Source organism: Balaenoptera physalus (genome assembly GCF_965194825.1).
Source record: "Balaenoptera physalus genome assembly, chromosome: 9".
Taxonomy (NCBI): domain Eukaryota; kingdom Metazoa; phylum Chordata; class Mammalia; order Artiodactyla; family Balaenopteridae; genus Balaenoptera; species Balaenoptera physalus.
In genome coordinates this window covers 52479595-52498361 of record NC_138888.1, presented here as the reverse complement: position 1 = coordinate 52498361, position 18767 = coordinate 52479595, and the positions used below count along the sequence as shown (strand labels likewise).

Sequence of the window (18767 nt, the reverse complement as noted above, 5' to 3'; positions counted from 1 at the left end):
CTGCCTTTATTTTATAGATGAGGAAACCAAGAAAACAAGTTGCCTTTGCTCAGTAGTTATTTCTCTAAAATGTTTTATAAAGCCCTATTGATGTTTGTATTGTTTATCCCAATATTTAAAAACCACTAGTTGTTTAAGATATTATAAATTCCAGTATCTGTAACTGCAAAATTGCTGGCAAAAAAGGCATCATGGTTCTTTGTTGGTTTGTCTTCTACTTTAGCTAAGCACGAGGATTTCAGAGCCGTACTGCCTGGATTTAGGCAGCAGCTCTACCATTTATTACCACAAGGAAATTATTTAACCCTTTCCTCTGTCTCAGGAGAGATTAAATGGGTTAATACACAAAAAACACAACAGTGTCTGCTACATAGTGAATACTCAAAAATATAAGGTGTTATTTTTTTAATGTTTGGTAGTAATTTTAATAACTATTAAATATTCTATATTATGAAGTTTCTAATTTCATTTCGAAAATGGAGTATTAACACATTAGATAAACAATCTGGAGAAAAAGATCTCAACTGGAGTTCTAAGAGATAAAATGAGCTGTCCAATGTTAAATGGCGAATTTAAAAAAAAAAAGGTAGGGATAGGAACTAGGTCTACAGACTTCTACTTCAGGGCTATTTCCATGCCTCTTTGTAGCTTTATATGTCATCACTGAGGAATATAAAATAGATAAGTGCTATAAAGCTCAACATATGATGAAAACATAAGTGATCCACAATAGTGCAGCTGCTTAGTAATGAAGTAGTTAATCTGATATTCTAAACAGGGAAACTGTCCTTTAAAAACTAAAGATTGAACACAGACACACAGTACAGTTTTGATGTTTACTGATATCTGACTGACCTGAACAAAGAACAAAGACAATTAAGTCACATGAATAACAACAAACAACTTAATGCATTTTCCAAAATTCTTAAAAAGAAAGTTCCTTGGCATAGCCATACTTTCTAACAAACCCACTTTAATGTTTTCAGTTTACAATATCAGAAATGACCTCAGGGTCAGGCATTTGTCAGTTAATGACCTGCTGCGCTAATGGCCTTCAGCTTTGCCTTGGGCACACAAGTCCTCCAGTAGGTCATTAGCTGCCAGAAAAGGGCTCTTCCCCAATCACTATTGCTAAATAAATAAAATTTGCTCCTGGGTTAAGGCCCTGTAAGCCAACTTTGGTTTAGAGTGAATTTTTTCGTTGAGTATTTACAACTCAGAGGAAAATGATGGAAATGCTAAAACCAAAGCTATATCAATAAAAGTAATGAAAAGTAGTCACATGGATCCTTTTGGATGCTCTTAAATTTTCTTTTGCTTATGGTGTTCAAATTCAGTATTAATTTAATATAGCAGGCACCAGATTACAAATGCACTGCATTTTGGAATTTCATCTATAAGTAAATTTTTTGGAGCTTATACTACATTTTCCTAAAATAAAAGGCTATAAAAGATGGCTAGGTTCCCAGGGCAGCCCACAAAAGCTTAGTTAGCCCATAATATTAGAAATACCCTATACTTGTAATTAAAAATAGGATTGAAAACCACAATCTTCCAATACTTGCAACTAAACAAAATTGGAAAACAAAACTAAATAGGAAATATTTTTAAAATGATCTTTAAATGTTGCTGGTTGCAGGGAAATTTGGTTTAGTAAGAGAGTAAGGGTAGAGACACTGGTTCTTTCCTATGCCTATTTCATTTCTAATTATAATTTTCCTTTTTCTTAACACAAGAGTATACCAAGCTTTACTCTGTATTCTTCAACTCCAAGTTTCTTGGTTTATTTTTCCTCTTGAAAAAAGCAAAGAGAAGGCAAAACGGTGGATGGCAATTTTTCTGAAATAACAGGTAAAAGAAGAATGAAAAACTGGAGGAAAACAGTTGAAGAGGATGTGTATACATTTTGGAGATTGTCTAAGGTGAAATGAACTGAGTTGTGAACAGTAAGAGACAAAGAAAGGGGCACTGTGTACAAGTCTACTGGGTGAAGAAAGGATGGTTGGAGAAGAGACTGGGGTCAGGTGGCTGAGGATGAAGAGGAAGGAATCAGCTGTTCCTCTGTCTAGTACTTTGTAAACTCTGAACTCAGGAAATTCCTTGAGTAAAATCATTAGAAAGGCAAAAGAAGAGTACTGAATAACTCAAGCTGGAAAATACATTTTTTTCTCTCTCTGGCTTTGGAGAAATAGCAATTTATGTCAGTGAAATTGGAGGGAAAAAAAAGCTGGTTTAATTAATTTTACTTCTAGAAAGTGGGAAAAGGGATTTACAAAAATTGAGGTTGCTGAAGTATACAATGAGATTGCCATAATCAGTATGTTTCTACCTCTCATGGCCAACCACGGTGTGGGGTTCAACTGTACCCATTTCAGAGGGTGTACTTTTGTAGAACACAGACTTCAAAAAATGGGTTTCTTTAAATGCCAGGCATATGGAAGAAATGCTTCTCTTGCTCTTTTTTTCTTGTCTTCAGGTTTCTGGTTTGACAGACACTCAGAGAAGTGTCCATTTTGCATGATGGCATTTGACCTTCCTATGACAAAAAGATACTTCATTCCATTGTTTTATGGCACCACAAGGGTAAAGTTCAAGGTTTAAATGAGATAATACATTTTAAAAGAACATAATATTTTGCCTTTTTAAAAAATTTATTGATTTATGGCTGCGTCGGGTCTCCATTGCTGCGTGTGGGCTTTCTCTAGTCACGGAGAGCGGGGGCTGCTCTTCGTTGTGGTGCGCGGGCTTCTCATTGCGGTGGCTTCCCTTGTTGCAGAGCATGGGCTCTAGGCGCGTGGGCTTCAGTAGTTGCGGCACGCAGGCTCAGTAGTTGTGGCTCGCTGGCTCTAGAGTGCAGGCTCAGTAGTTGTGGCGCACAGGCTTAGCTGCTCCGCGGCATGTGGGATCTTCCCGGACCAGGGCTTGAACCCGTGTCCCCTGCATTGGCAGGCATACTCTTAACCACTGCGCCACCAGGGAAGTCCCTGTCTTCTTATTTCTAGTACACATCTCAAACATTTATCACTTTTACTTTAAATACAAGGAATCAGACTCAGAATGTCTGTTTAATATGTGGCTATGTTAGCATGTGATAAGAAAAAAGCTGGAAAAATTATTTTGGGGATTTTGAAATTGTAATTTTATAATAGCATTTTGACCTCTCTGATATGGAGATAGTTTCCTTTATCGTTACAACATATGACACCCCACTTACATTCTGCACATATTTACTCTAGTCATGAAAATGTACCCTTGACTGAGTCATATGAAGAAAAGAACATTAATCCTGGGTGTCAAACTAAAGAGGATGAAAGCAATTAATTCAATAATTTCCACAGGTAAAATACTTATGACAAGACTGTAAACACACAAGGTCACAATAATGTCTATTTTAAATGAATATGACAGAGAAAAACTTAAATTTCGTATGACATAGTATGTTTTTAGGTTTCACTTTTCAACGTGAACTTGAAAGTAAAATTAATATAACAGATAAGAAAAACATCAAATAACCAATAGCAGCTGCTTTATTAAAATATATAGGTGGTATAAAAGGAGATTTATATGCATAAATTGAGCATATTTATACAAACAAAATTCTTCCTTGTAAACAACATATTTATGCCTTTAGGAAAACAAAGTTAACATAAGGAAATACATCAGCTATGCAAGGACTACATCTGTGCCACTGGTTATTTAGAAATATAAATCACTAATGCTTAATAGAATGGTCCCCAGGAGTGACATCACGACAATGTTCTGGGATGTTTAGACAAGACCCCAGAACTAACTAACTCACAGATGTATAATCATAGGTCCATTAAATGAAAATCACTGCAAAGATTAAAAAAAAATAACATGATGAATTAAATTCTTTACTAGGGTCGTCACTGTACATATAAAACACTATGTTTTTTTTTTTAAAAAAGATGACAAATAATAATGTGCACAGTCTTATTTACACTGTGGCTTAATCTTAAAATACAAATCCAGTCTAAAAGTAAACACAGAGACGAGGGAAAAGCTGTAATGGTCAGCCAGATTTCTAAATTATAGTGCTTTTCCATGTTATTATTTTTCCCCAGTTATTCAGCATGTCTCATTGATAGCTTGATGCTCAAACACTAAAATTTTAGATTCTGGCATGACCCCATCATTTCAGCATTCAGTGATGTTCTACATGAACACAACATAGAGCGATTTATTTCAATGGAGTCAGGGAATTTATAGCTTAAAAAGAGGCATCTGAGGTCTCTTAGTTCAGGGTCTTTATACAGTGAAGTACTAAAATAAAAAGTTGCCCTTAGGTCCCATAATTGAAAATGAATGATAACTCAAGCATTAATTTTTAAACTCACTACTGAATTCAAAATCTTGTTAATTCACACTTACGTGACTACAGCTATAACTGTAAGAAGACAATTATCAGAGGATTAATATACCAATTTCTATACTTAAAGATATTTAAAAATCTGAGTGTTACCTAAGGCAATTACCTTGAAGACCCCTAATATCTTCAGGGAAAAGCCAAAGGGAGAATAATTGACTTTGCTAATTTTACCCTTGGCAATTATAGAACAGCTCTGAATTTCATATGACTGCAGAATACTTCATCTAATGGCCTGTCCCAGCAGAAGTACAGTGATAAACACATAATATAGAAATTCAGACAAGAATTCAGTAGCAAAAGAAAATGGGAAATTGGTAGAATGAGTAAGTCAGAAAAAATTAAAGTTGCTACAAATATGCTAATTTTAATTACCAAGTTAAATATACACCCTCAAAGAAAAAGCAGGCTGTTACTGTGGAGGAACAGAAAACTATACACAACAATTCTGTGTTACGTTCTACCGGCTCCCTTATTTCTGTGGCCTCTATTTATGTTGCTATTGCTGACAATTTTTCTTTCTTATAAAAGAAAATTAAAACATCATTAAACAGAATCTAACTTTACCAAGATATCAATCATATGTAGAGAGCTTATTTATCGCCACCTCTTCTTCCCCTTCAAAACCCCCCTTTTAGTAGTTAGTATTATACTTAACTTAAGCTTCTGGGAACTCATTTAATAAAATTATTCCTCTTCTGAGATAAAACTTTACTTTCCTTAAAAAAAATATTCTAAGGGAAATATTGCCATGTATTTAAATGAAAGGTACTGGCTCTGAATATGGGAGATTTGCTTTATCAAAGAAAATTCTTTGATAAAGCATTTTAGTTACCCCTTACAATCTACTCAGTTTAAAATACTGTTCACATGATTTGGAAATCATCTATTATGATTAAAAGAGGGCTACAAAAAGCCTAGATTTGTAGAAGATCAATTATGGACCCCTGGACATGGTAGTCAAGGTCTTTCACAAAAAGTGAGCCAGTGAAGCATCTTTTGAAATTGACCTTGTAGAGCCTTCAATGACCCTTTGAAGAACAATGTGCAAAAGATCCATGTTTTGGATGAACGGGGTTGTATAGAATAAAGGCTTCAATTTAACACACAACTATCAAAGTCAGAAAAAAACATACCATGGCTTAAAAAGGAAAAAAATTCCTCACCAGACAAAGGTTGATAAAATGCAAATCTAAAGGTGCAAACCTGTGCAGAGACCGTGAAGGTACAGGGCTCACTGGAGGGGAAGGGAATGCCTGATCATTCTTATTCCAAGGAGAAGCTTCAGGCTGAACCGTTGCTTGGATATTCTAAGCTTTTTGGGGGGGGGGGGTGGGGGGAGTAAATCAAGTAGTGCTACTGAAATCCAGTGCCTAATGGAGCAGATGGTGGAGGTCTTAGACTCTGGAACATTTATAGTGATGCTTCTGAATGCAAAACACCAGGAGTGGATTTCACAGGCTGTGAATCTGATTTGATTTTGATGGGAACAAAGCCTCCATTTTCTCTGAACTTGAACCACACTGAAAGAAAGAATGTGTGAATGATACAAGCTAGCTAAGAAAAAGGAACATATTAAATATTATTCCCATAAAGTGGTTAACACAAGTGAATTCTTGTTTGTGTCATTATAGCATGTTAATAATATTTGTACTTAATACCACCATCTTAACCTTATATAACGTTTCATCTGAATAGCTTAAGTGAGTTAGATCTGATAATCAGAGCAAACAGATATAAATTTGTCTAAAGGCAATAAGCTTTTTTTTTTTTCTTTTTTAATGGTAGGGGCCAGGCTGAGGGCTAATTACTGAAATGTGGACCTAGTTAGTATGGCTGTAACATCTCTTCCTCTCAGGTATGTGGGTCTAAACCATGAGTGGCCAGTGTGGGTGGCTAGTCATGTGCAGCTCAAGGCACCCAGAAACCATACCAGACCTGCACTTTCTGAGGCTTCCTCCTTCTCCAAGACCCAAAGTTCAACACAGACGATAGCAGGTACGGTGAAGAGGGAAGTTGGACAATGCAGTCAGAGAGTGGCTCCCAAGTCAATTGAGATTATTTATTATTCCATTTTATACGGCCAATTCATTTCTTTCTTTAGCTTCCTTTTCAGATGAATATAAACTATATATTAAAGGTACCATACTATTTTCTCCCTAAAACCAGCAGGTCTGTCTTATGAAAATATGTGCCAGCCAAAAGTGGGATGGGAAGGTAGGGCAGAATGCTACTTGTCTCCCAGTATCTATTCTCTGCATCTTCCGGATTTTTGGTTGGGCACATGGCAACCCCACAATCAAGTTTACATTTCTTAGTCTCCCTGACAGCTAGGTGTGACCATATCATTAAATTCTAGCCAATAGGATGTAAGCAGAAGGATTTCAAATAACTTCTGAGAAATGTCTTTAAAGTGGTGACACTATACAATTTATCATCCGAACTGGGCCATGTGAGAGTAAAAGGGAGTGCTAAAATAATTAAAATTTTGTACTTTTTGAAACTGGTATTTATTAACTAACAATTGATTTTATTATACTGGGGGACCTGTTAACTAGTTCTATTCAAAAACCATTTTCAAAAATAAAATTTCAAAAGAAATAAAAATAACATATATCCATGTACATTAAAATAAAATAAAAAAGAACTTCTTTATATTGATACTCTGAATATTAAAAAATAGTCAGTAGAATAATTATTCTTGGTACATATTCACATGCTTTGTTTCTTAGCAATACCTGTCTCTAATATTGTGTCACTGGCATTTTTCTGAAGGATGTGTCTGTAAAAATATGGCATTTGAAAATAAAACTGCTAGCAATATTCTTCACAGTTGCATTTTATAATTAATTAATTTGAAACTACTGATATTTTAATTGATTCTTATTGGTAGACCATAATATTTTTAATTGAGAAAGATGCTCTTTCTACAGGTTCTGAGTTACTTGGTAAGCTCAGAGCAAATTTGCTAAATGGAAGAGACAATTCTAATTTTTTTTTTTCCACATTGAAAAGTGTAACTATTCCACCCCAAATATTTTCAAGGTACTGTTTTCTTGCTTCCTTCAGAGTACTTTTCTTTGGCAAATATTTTTAAAAGATAAAACGTGTCAAATAAATTGATTCTATGATTCTTTTGAATGTTTTGCCAAAATTAGATGCTGCAAAGTCTAGGCCTTCTCAATTTCATTTTATTCATGTATGTGTATAATTTATTCAAAATAGGAGCACCACCAAAAGATTCTTCCTGCAAGATGAAATATTCCAAATCAGAAGTACAGAATTGCAAATTTTAATCTTGTAGAGCATTTGAGTTCTTACCATTTATTTTGTTCAATTCCTTCTTTCCTTCCGTAGGGAAAAATTCCAATGGAAATTTTGTTTTCATTAATTGCAGTTCTATAAAAGCTTCATTGGGTGTTTCAGTTGTTGAACACTTGATTTCAGATTTCCAACTGATTTTGAACAAAATGTCACCAAAACTTTGATGAGCCATTTATAACAAAGTTCAATACCATTGTTGGGCATAAAGATTTCTAAAATCTGATTGATGACAGGCAACAAAGAGAGAAGGCACATACTGTGGTGCTGAACTATATAGTTTTATACTCAACATCAGCTATATCCCCCAAATCTTGTAGCCCAGAGACTCTGACTATAAAGATATTTGTAAATTTTTGTAACAATAGCTTCTATTTCAATTAGTAGAATGTTGATGTTTGCTTCGATGCAATTATGAATTATGGGTATGCCTCAACCAGTTCCAAGTACTCCACAGATTTCTCAAGATAGTAAGACGGTCATTTTTATCACAACACTGTCTGTGTTTCACCTAAATTTGTACTTGTATTAATATTGTAAACTAACAATTTTATCTTTCATGTTCAACTTTTTTTTTTAAGTCTTTATTGAATTTATTACAATATTGCTTCTGTTTTATGTTTTGGTTTTTTGGCCGTGAGGCATGTGACATCTTAGCTCCCTGACCAGGGATTGAACCCACACCCCCTTCACTGGAAGGCGAAGTCTTAACCACTGGACCACCAGGGAAGTCCCTCATATTCAACTTTTAAACTGAATTTCCAATCTCACTCAAAATGTCCTTACCTTTGATAGAATATACTTCCAAAAGCTTTACCTTGATTCCACGAATGGATGGAAAAAGAAAACATTTTTAGAATTAACTAAAATGATTTAATTACTTGAAGTACCTGATAACATTCAACTGAAACTGGAATTATTTAACTGTTTGCAAAGTTCTTCCATCACTGGAGACAACAAACATAAAGCTATCGCTTGTAGACAAAAATGAGTGAAATCAATTTAGAAGAATAGTTATTTATCTAAACAAAAGTTAGGCTTTACAGAGTTGTATGTATACTTTCTTCAGCTACATGGCTTAAACCATTTAAGCCTCCCTAAAGTAACACTAATTTTGGAACTAGATCCTGACACTTTTTCAGCAGATTCGACTCTTCTTGTTTTCATGTGGTCAGTGATACCACTACGGTCTCCGTAGTGGACAGTAAACGTCAATAAACATTTTATGCAAGTTACACATTCCTTATTAACTTTTTTGAGAAACAAAAATCCAGCACTTTTAAAATATAAAATATATACTTTTATTTTTTTGAGCTGTTGCCAAAAGGTTTATTGCAAAAACAAAGTACTGCCAGGGACTTCCCTGGTGGTCCAGTGGGTAAGACTCCGCACTCCCAATGCAGGTAGCCCAGGTTCGATCCCTGGTAGGGGAAATAGATCCCACATGCATGCCACAACTAAGAGCCCGCAGGCTGCAACTAAAAAGCCCACATGCCGCAACTAAGATCCGGTACAGCCAAAATAAATAAACAAACAAATAAATAACACAATGAAGTGAATCAGCTATATGTATACCTGTATCCCCTCCCTCTTGGACCTCTCTCTCACCCCCCACCCCCATCCCACCCATCTAGGTCACCACACTCAGTCTACACAGAACTGATCAGCCTCGATTTCCCACATGTCTATTTCATAGACAATGGACCTCTAACTTACTATATTTCCCACTGAGCTTTTGGACTGGTACCTGGTGGTTTTATGACTCCTGAAGGCCAAACTTGGGCCATACAATTGGGTGATACACCAAATGGCCAGCTGGGGCAGCAGTGTCAAATACTTCTACCACCTGAGACAGAAAGGAGTTAACTGTCTCTAGACATTCAGTGTACTTTGTTATATTAACAATTGCCCTGCATTCTGTCCTTGATTGCGAGGTGTCTGAAAGCACTGGGAAAAGAGAGGCGTTATTGCTGGTTGTCTTTCAGATTTAATAATAACTTAACATGAGAACTCCCCCTACTGTACATGGGTCTCACATATTATTGGCTTATGTTAGACAAAAATTGAGGCAGAGGCTGGGAGTAGAAAGCGGAGATCTATCAAACCCATGCTGGCTTATTCTAATGTAATTATTGGTAACCATCTCTGTTAAAAACAAAAAATCCAGGACAAATGCTAAGTCAGATGGGATTCTGGGACAGCAGACTTACACTGAGACTGTCCTCGGTGTCCAGGATGTACATTTACTTGATCTTCAATGGAGGAGATCTGCCCTTCTTTGCCCTTCCTCCTTCTTCCTTCCTATTGACTGGAGTGAAGACATGATGGCAACTATCTTGGGCCACAAAGTGGTAAGATAGGAATGGCAGAGCAGTAAGATAGAAGGAGCCTAGGTTCCTGACTTTAGAATCACCATATCAACCTTGGACTGCCTACTCCCAGATAGTAAAAATATGTAAAAAATGAGAAAAATAAATTCTTATCTTGTTTTGGTCACTGTTATTTTATAGTCATACCTAATCCTAACTGATAAATAAGGACTACCTCTACAATCTTTCTAGAAAGCAGCTTGGCAATATATATCAAGAATACTAAAGATGTTTAAACCCTTTGAATCCTTCTAGGAATTTATCTTAAAGAAATAATCTGGAATGAGGAAAAACTGATGTGTAAAGATGTTGTGTAAAAAACTGATGTGTAAAAATAGACTGCAAATCTATTTATGATAGTAAAATATCAGAAGCAACCTAAATGTCCAAAAATAAGGAACTTCTTAAATAAACAATATTACATCTAAATAATTGAATATTGTGCAACCATTAGAAAGTTTATGAAAAAAGTTAATGACATGGGAAAATGCCCACATCATATATGCCATGGGAGAAAATAGGCGGGATTAAAAAAAATCTTGCACATGTACGTTCTCACTTACGTTACCCCCAAATCCACATATATAAAGGTATGAATAAACAAACAAAAAAAGACTGAAAGGAAATACATGAAAATATCAACCAACAGTGATTATTTCTGGATAGTGAGTTGATAGGTAATATTTATTTATATCTTCTTTATATTGAATATTTAACACTACCTTATAATTAACAAATAATTCCATCTGTAATCAGAAAAAAATAGAAATTAATTTCAAAACTCTTTCCTAGCATTTACCAGTTTTAACTGGTGTTGACACTGCCATCATCGTCATTATCATCATCACAATTTTACTGAGCATCTATGTGTGGGGAGTTGAGGCAGCAGGGTGTCCAGACCTCTGTGGCTCTTGCAGTCAACCAAAGGCCATCCAGATACAAGCAAACCCTGCCCAGTTTTACCTTGGTGTTCTGTAGCAGAGCTAGTCCATTGCAGGCATTTGCTAGAAGAAAGTCTCCACTCAGGATAGCTATTTTATTTCCAAACTGCATGTCTTTCAGTGGCCCATCAGAAGATTGCAATTCATCTAAATTTACTATCCCACGATGTACAAGGAGAGCAGTGTGGATAAGTTCTGTGATCTCTGCCAAACTTCTTTGACTAAAACATAAAGGTAAGACTTGTCTGAGTATAAAGAATACCAACTTATCACTAATGTCAGACTTCAGTTTTCAACAACAAAATATTTTATAGATTAGTGTTTCTTTTTTAAGATTATTCCTTTTTCATGAAGTTTTTTTCTATTGAGATATAATTGACGTAACATTATATTAGTTTCAGGTGTACAACATAATGATTTGGTATTTGTACATACAGTTGACCTTTGAACAACACGGGATTGAACTGTGTGAGTCCATTTACATGAGGATGTTTTCAATAAATACTTAGGTATTATACAATCCGAGGTTGGTTGGATTTGCAGATGTGGAACCACAGATATGGAGGACCGGCTATGGGCCTTGAGCATCCGTGGATTTTGGTATCTGAAGTGGGTCCTGGAACCAATCCCCCGTGGATATCAAGGGAGGGCTGTATTGCAAAATGAACACCACAGCAAGCCTAGTTAACATCTGTCACCACATGTAGTCACAAATTTTTTTTTTTCTTGTGATGAGAAGATCTACTGTCTTAGCAACTTACAAATACACAGTACAGTATTATTAACCACAGTCACCATTTATACATTATATCCCCAGTACATTATATCTTCATGGCTTTTTTTTTTTAAATAACTAGAAGTTCGTGCCTTTTGACCACCTTCACCCATTCTGTCTCCCTTCCCACCCCCCACCCCCCCGACCCCAACCTCTGGCAGCCACCAATCTGTTCTCTGTATCTATGAGTTCAGTTTTTGGTTTTGTTTTGTTTTTTTTTATATCCCACATATAAGTGAAACCATACAGTATTTGTCTTTCTCTGACTTATTTCACTTAGCATTTTGAAGTTTCATGGGGTTTGTTTTTGAAGGTTTCAAATGCACTTTTTTTCAATCATGCCATATTTTAATGGGTACACGGTACTTTTACTTGGCATCAATTATGAGTTGGTTTTGAAGCAATTCAGTATTATACCAGCTGGATGACTGATGATCACTGATCTCTCCATTCTTTTGGGGTGACTCTGCTAGCAGGGGACAGGTTCCACAGTATTCCAATTTGTGTTGCCCATATAGCAACACAAAGTGGCCCCACTAGTATTACCAGTTTGTCATGGAAATCAGATGTACGTTTCTGGTGTCTCTGTCTTGCCATTGTTAGCTGAATGCTTCAAACTCAGGGAAACATCATGAAGCTGAAGACAGAACTGTGGCAAATGCAGCTGAGGGTTTGGTGTAACTTCGTATCAAGCACCCTCGCAAAGACACTTGAATGAAGTTTTTATTAGAGGCCTTTCCATCAAGTAGTTTGGGATCCATAAGCAGATCCTGACACCTTTCTTCTCTCTACCATTCCCCACTCTCTATCCCACGAGTCACCAGGATTCCCCAGAGAGAAGCTGACCAGTAAGGGCCACCCTCCACAGTTCCATTTAGATACTCTGTTCTCAGTATAACTTTAAGATTTCTGAGAATTCTTACTGGTATCTAATAAAACTCCAATTTAAGTGGGAATATAACTTGTGCCAGACATTAGGTTAAGCACTTTTATGCATTATTACTTTTAATCCTAAATGCAAAGCTGTGGGATTTACAGAGATGAACAGAATGTGGTCTCTTCCTTCAAGAACCTTATCTTTCAGAACAAGAACCAACATACATATCTACAGCAGTAATTAAAATAGAGAAGGCCCTTGAGGAGCTTATAGTATAGTACTGTATCAGACGGGATTTCAAAAGATGTTTGTTTTCTTTTTTATACTTTTCTATAGTTTGTACATTTTCTACAACAAAAGTATTACTTTTATAAATTTATTTATTTATTTATTTTAGCTGTGTTGGGTCTTCGTTTCTGTGTGAGGGCTTTCTCTAGTTGCGGCGAGCGGGGGTCACTCTTCATTGCGGTGCGCGGGCCTCTCAACTGTCGTTGCGGAGCACAGGCTCCAGATGCGCAGGCTCAGTAGTTGTGGCTCACGGGCCCAGTTGCTCCTCGGCATGTGGGATCTTCCCAGACCAGGGCTCGAACCCGTATCCCCTGCATTGGCAGGCAGATTCTCAACCACTGAGCCACCAGGGAAGCCCTATTACTTTTATAATCATAAAAAAATCAACAATTACTAAAAAATTTAAACCTCATAACCACCCTATGATAAGTATTACTAACCTCTTTTTATAGGTGAGAAAACTGTTGTACACAGTTTAATGACTTGCCCAAAGGCACACAGTAATACAGAGCTAGAAATCCATTGAAATCTGTTACAAATGGCCCCATGTGAATCATGCCTCTTCGTTTCCACGCTCCTGTGTAGTCCCCTCCACACTAACTTTAGGCTTCACCATGTGACTTACTTTGGCCAAAAAGACATTAGCACACGTGACATAAGCAAAGCCTTCTAAGTGTTTATGCATTAAGGCTTGTCCAGTGCAGTCACAAGAGCAACCCCAGAATGTAAGAAATAAAATGGCTGTTTCAAGTCACTAAATCTTAGGATAGTTTGCTATGAAGCAATAGCTATCTGATACAGAAACTGGTATATCTAGGAGTGGGTGCTGTTGCAACAAAAGCCTAAAATATGTGTCAATGGCTTTGAGTCTGAATGTTTGGGGCTAGAGGTAAAGGCTGAAGAAATGGCAAAGTCTTAGTAGAATCTGGAAAGGCAGTGAGGAAACTGTTATTGGGGGATTGAGCAAAAACATATGGTGTTATAAGGTAGGGAAACAACTTGCAAAACTTTTGTCTGTGGTAACTTGAAAGATAGAAAATATACCTAAATAAAATATTAAAAAGTAGGTAGTGAAAGTAGAGACATCAGTGGAGGAAGCTATAACAAAGACCCAAGTAATAAAAGGGTTTGACCTAAAGGTCAAATTTAAGCATTTGACCTAGAATAACAGCCTTAGACAAGGAGACAAGTATAAGACAATCAAATACTAAATATAAGAGACTCTTCTCTCAAAAAAATGTAGTACTCGTTTAACAACTATAGTACAGTAATTACATAAAGATGTAATAAAGTAAAGGAGCCAAAATACTTGGTATCTACAAAAGAAAAATTACGTTTCTAATTTACTCCCCTTGCTTCAAAAAAAAAACAAAAACAAAAAAAGTAAAAGAATATGTAAAAATGACCCCGTGTACATACTGTATCTGACTACAAATTGGGGGTGTAGGAGAAGATGAACCAGTGAGTTAAACAGCTTCTGAAAAGAGTAAATTCATGGTTTAGATTAAAACCTCACTACATCCCAAAGAAAATCACCAAGGATGGAGACTTATAAGACTATTGAGAAGTTAACAGAAAACATTTTTAAAAAGGGAGCTAAAATTTAAAACTATCCTTTAAAAGAGTGACTAAAAGAAAGGAATAAAAATATATTTTATTAGTACCCTGCAAATGTATTCTAGTTTACGAAAAAGTTCGCTGCTACATTTCACAAAAATTGCACAATGAGATTACGAGCAAGTATAAAACTCAAGAAGGGTTAAGCACTGGATAAATCTCTCATGCAGTTCAGCTTATGAAAGAAAGTAATAACCAGGGGAGCAGAAGTTGTAGGTGTTCTGAATTGCCCTAAGGATGAAAATGAATGATTGGGAGCTTTTAATAAAGACATCTATAATCATAAAACTGCATTCATTAAACAAATGGCAATCTTTAAATGCCACATGGCCAGAAACAACAAAAACAGTGGTAATAACAAAAGTGAAAAACCATAATATGTACAGTACCCACCATTCGCAAAGAACTTTCACTTATCTACTTGTGATTCTAATTACAGCAGGTGTGGGAGGTTAAATACCTGGTCGGAACATTCAGTTTATAAAGGACAAAGCTGGAACTCAGAGCCACCTTGTCATAGTGACCAATGATAATTTAAAATGTTTATTTACCTAATGAATAGTAAATGGTGGTAGGGGGCCAAAGCCACCAATGTTACCAAGATTGGTATATGCCCACCACAAACTTGTCCAATTTTCATCCTTAGTTCTAAGCACTACAGAAGAGAATTTTTCTAGGAGAAAGTATATTAATGACTAGACTTGACTCTTTTTGTTCATAGTAGCTAGGGAAAGTAATCAAGTTGTTTCCAAATCATTTGGTTAGAATCAAATCAAGTGATTTAACTCAATCAGTAATCTGGATAACAGTTCTACCTCTGCCTATAACAGACAGGTCGTGGGCAAATCCCTTAAACTCTCAGGCCCTTGGTCTTCTGAACACTGAAAGGAGGGGAACTGGAGAAACAGTCTCTTCCAGTTCTAAGATTCAGGGATTTCAGTCCTAAAATTTAAGATTCAGCTCTAAAATTCTAAAATTTGGGGATTAAAAAAAAATTACTTAGGCTGGTAGTTAATAGTTAAAAAGAGACAAAATTATTGCTATTATTGGTATCTACTTTTCTACTAGAAATAGAAATGAACTGATTGGTCATCTTGAAATCTGTCCTGCAATTCCACTATCTAGTATGATGCTCTCAACTTCTAAGATTTTACCATTAGATAAACAACTTCAGGCCACATTACACAAGAGTTAATTTAGCATAGAGCAGAGAAGCAGTGACAATATGAAAGAATCTGGGAATTTTTCCTTTTCATTATCTTATTCCTATTTTAGCCACCCAAAGCAATCTAGTAAACTTTCAATGTACTGGATTTTTAAAATTATCTTATATAAAAGTCTTCATGCAATCTTATGTACATATATTTTAGTACTTGGGTATTTTTCATGCTAAATCTTGATTGGAAAAGTGTCACAAATGAATACTGCTTATGTTAAGTAATCAGAGTAAGGAAGTAATTACTACATTGAATGTAACCCCGAGGATTAATCAATGTTTTTACACGAATTTTCACCAAATTACTTTCTTTCAATTATATGTTAAACAACTTAATCTGCTTTGATCCATATTCTTCCAACCATTCTCCAAATTTTTTAGCATCCTAAGCTTTAGAAATAAGATAGCAGACATTGCTAGTTACCTCTTCACTCTCTCCTTCCTCACTACTAACATACCTGTAGTTACAGTTGGAGAGACAATGTACTCATTTAAAAATACTCACCTCCTCAAGATCCCTTGAGGCTAGAGGTGACTGTGTAGCACAGTTTGGCCAATGAATGTAAGTGGAGGTCCACAAGGTGGAGTTTCTGAGAAATCAAATGAGTTTCTGATATAAGGCGACAGATTCAGATGGCATGCCTTTGGCATTTTGAGCTTAGCCCTTCCTCCTGTTTGGTTATGGTCCAGCTGCCTGGGGGCACAATGGAAACTTTAAGGATCCTAAGAGGGCCCCCAACCTAAGGATGGTAGAGCAGGAAGAAATGAGAAGCCTGGACCCCTAATGACTTCTTAGGGCTGCACCAGCTCTGACATGCCCATCTCTAGACTTCTTGTTATGTGAGATAAATAAACACTGCATTCCTTTAAGCTACTGTTTGTTGGAGTCAAATAAACTCCTAAAAGATACGGTCAATAAAAACTATATCACAGGGGGTTCCCTGGTGGCGCAGTGGTTAAGAACCCGCCTACCAATGCAGGGGACACGGGTTCGAGCCCTGGTCTGGGAAGATCCCACAGGCCGTGGAGCAACTAAGCCCGTGCGCCACAACAACTGAGCCTGCGCTCTAGAGCCCGCGAGCCACGACTACTGAAGCCTGCGTGCCACAACTACTGAAGCCCACACGCCTAGAGCCCGTGCTCTGCAACGAGAAGTCACCACAATGAGAAGCCCGTGCACTGCAACGAAGAGTAGCCCCCACTTGCCATACTGTGCCATACTTTTGCTGCTATAGGGTGAATGATAAATTTTTGTTTAAACAATTTTTAAGAATCAGCCCATGCGTCACTTCTCTGAAGTCTTCCCTCACTTCCCCAAAGTTAAGTCCTTCTGTGCTTGAAAGCCTTCGAACATAGCTCAGTCATTTGTTGTACTATGTTGTAATTATTTCTTTAGCCATATTTCTTCCTGCTCTCTCTCTCCCTCACAACACTGTAAATGATACTATCTTATTTCCCTAGCCTGCCTATAAACATTTGTTAAATGAATAGCTCTTTACTTAACAAACAATTTCATAAAGGTAGAGGGGCCAGCTATCACTCTGAGTTTCAAAAGGTAAGGAATGATATAAACTAAAAAGTCAGATTTATAGAATCAGAGTTGGAAGCGACCCCATAGGTCAATTAAGCTCAATTAGCCCCTTCCAGGGATGAGTAATAACAAATTACACAGGAGCCAGGTCTGCTGATAAACAGTTTTAATTATCAGAAATTGTTCCTAATATTAACTTGAAATCTCTTAAAATGTTTTACATGTTTAAGTTGGTGTTAAAATAATAAAAGAGTCAATAGTGTTTCACCACACAGGCAAAGGAGATAAAAGATAATACAGTCTTCTTTCTCTTTCTTTCTTATTCTATTTTTTCCTTTTTCCCCCTCCTTCCTTCTTTGCTTTCCTTTTTAAAGATGCATTTCTTTTTTTTTTTTTTTAAACTTTTCTCATCTTACATTCAGTGCTCTAATTTCTATTTATTTATTTATTTATTATTTTTGGCTGTGTTGGATCTTCATTTCTGTGCGAGGGCTTTCTCTAGTTGCAGCGAGTGGGGGCCACTCTTCATCACGGTGCGCGGGCCTCTCACTGTCACGGCCTCTCTTCTTGCGGAGCACAGGCTCCAGACGCGCAGGCTCAGTAGTCGTGGCTCACTGGTCCAGTTGCTCCGCGGCATGTGGGATCTTCCCAGACCAGGGCTTGAACCCGTGTCCCCCGCATTGGCAGGCAGACTCTCAGCCACTGCGCCACCAGGGAAGCCCCTAAAGATGCATTTCTTGAAAAAACTTTTTATTTGGGGAATTTTCAAACATAACAAAAGTAGAAAATATAGCATAAAGAACCTCTGTGGACCCTAATCTTGTTTTAGATACACCTTTCACTCTCCTTCCAGATTTTCTTCCTTCCAGATTATTTTGAAGCAAATGTCAGACATCATGTCATTTCATCTGAAAATACTTCAAATATCCTATTTTTAAAAATGCCTAATAGCAGAAATGGCTCCCACTTACTAAATTAATTACTTTAAGCCAATTAGTTACTGTATGCTGAGCAAGTTTATATAAGATAATTTTGCAAGCATAATAATAATTCAATTAACAGATTAATAAATAAAATAATGTAAAACTCACAGCAGCTCTCTGACATAAGCATTATCTCTATTGTATAGAAGGAAGCTGGGTGGGCAGGCTAAGTAACTTGCTCAAGTCTAGCTGGTAAACTGCAGAGCTGGAGTTGAAGCCCAGGGTTCTCTGATTCTAAAACCCAAAACACAAAATATACAAAATTCCGGGTGTTTCTGAAAGTATTAAAATGGTAGGCAAGAGTCATTTATTTAAAATCATTATTTGAGCCCTAAAAGGTTTTTTTTTTTAAGTTGGAAAACTGACTTTTATGTTCATGTGGGAAGAATAAATTTGAAAACTACAGAGAAAATTTTGGAAGAGGCCTGTCATTCCAGATTTTAAAACTTATTATGAAGCTAT

At 36.5% G+C, this 18767-nt stretch overlaps 1 protein-coding gene across 8 annotated transcripts in view; it reads right to left on the bottom strand.

Annotated features, from left to right (window-relative positions):
* Nucleotides 1-18767, bottom strand: part of PDSS2 (decaprenyl diphosphate synthase subunit 2) — a 268309-nt gene that overhangs the window by 105984 nt on the left and 143558 nt on the right. For all 8 annotated transcript variants that reach the window (XM_082475374.1, XM_082475373.1, XM_082475371.1 and 5 more), the window contains one exon: nucleotides 11041-11239. In XM_082475374.1, coding sequence (XP_082331500.1) covers nucleotides 11041-11239 — 199 coding nt within the window. The remainder of the gene's footprint in view (nucleotides 1-11040; nucleotides 11240-18767) is intronic.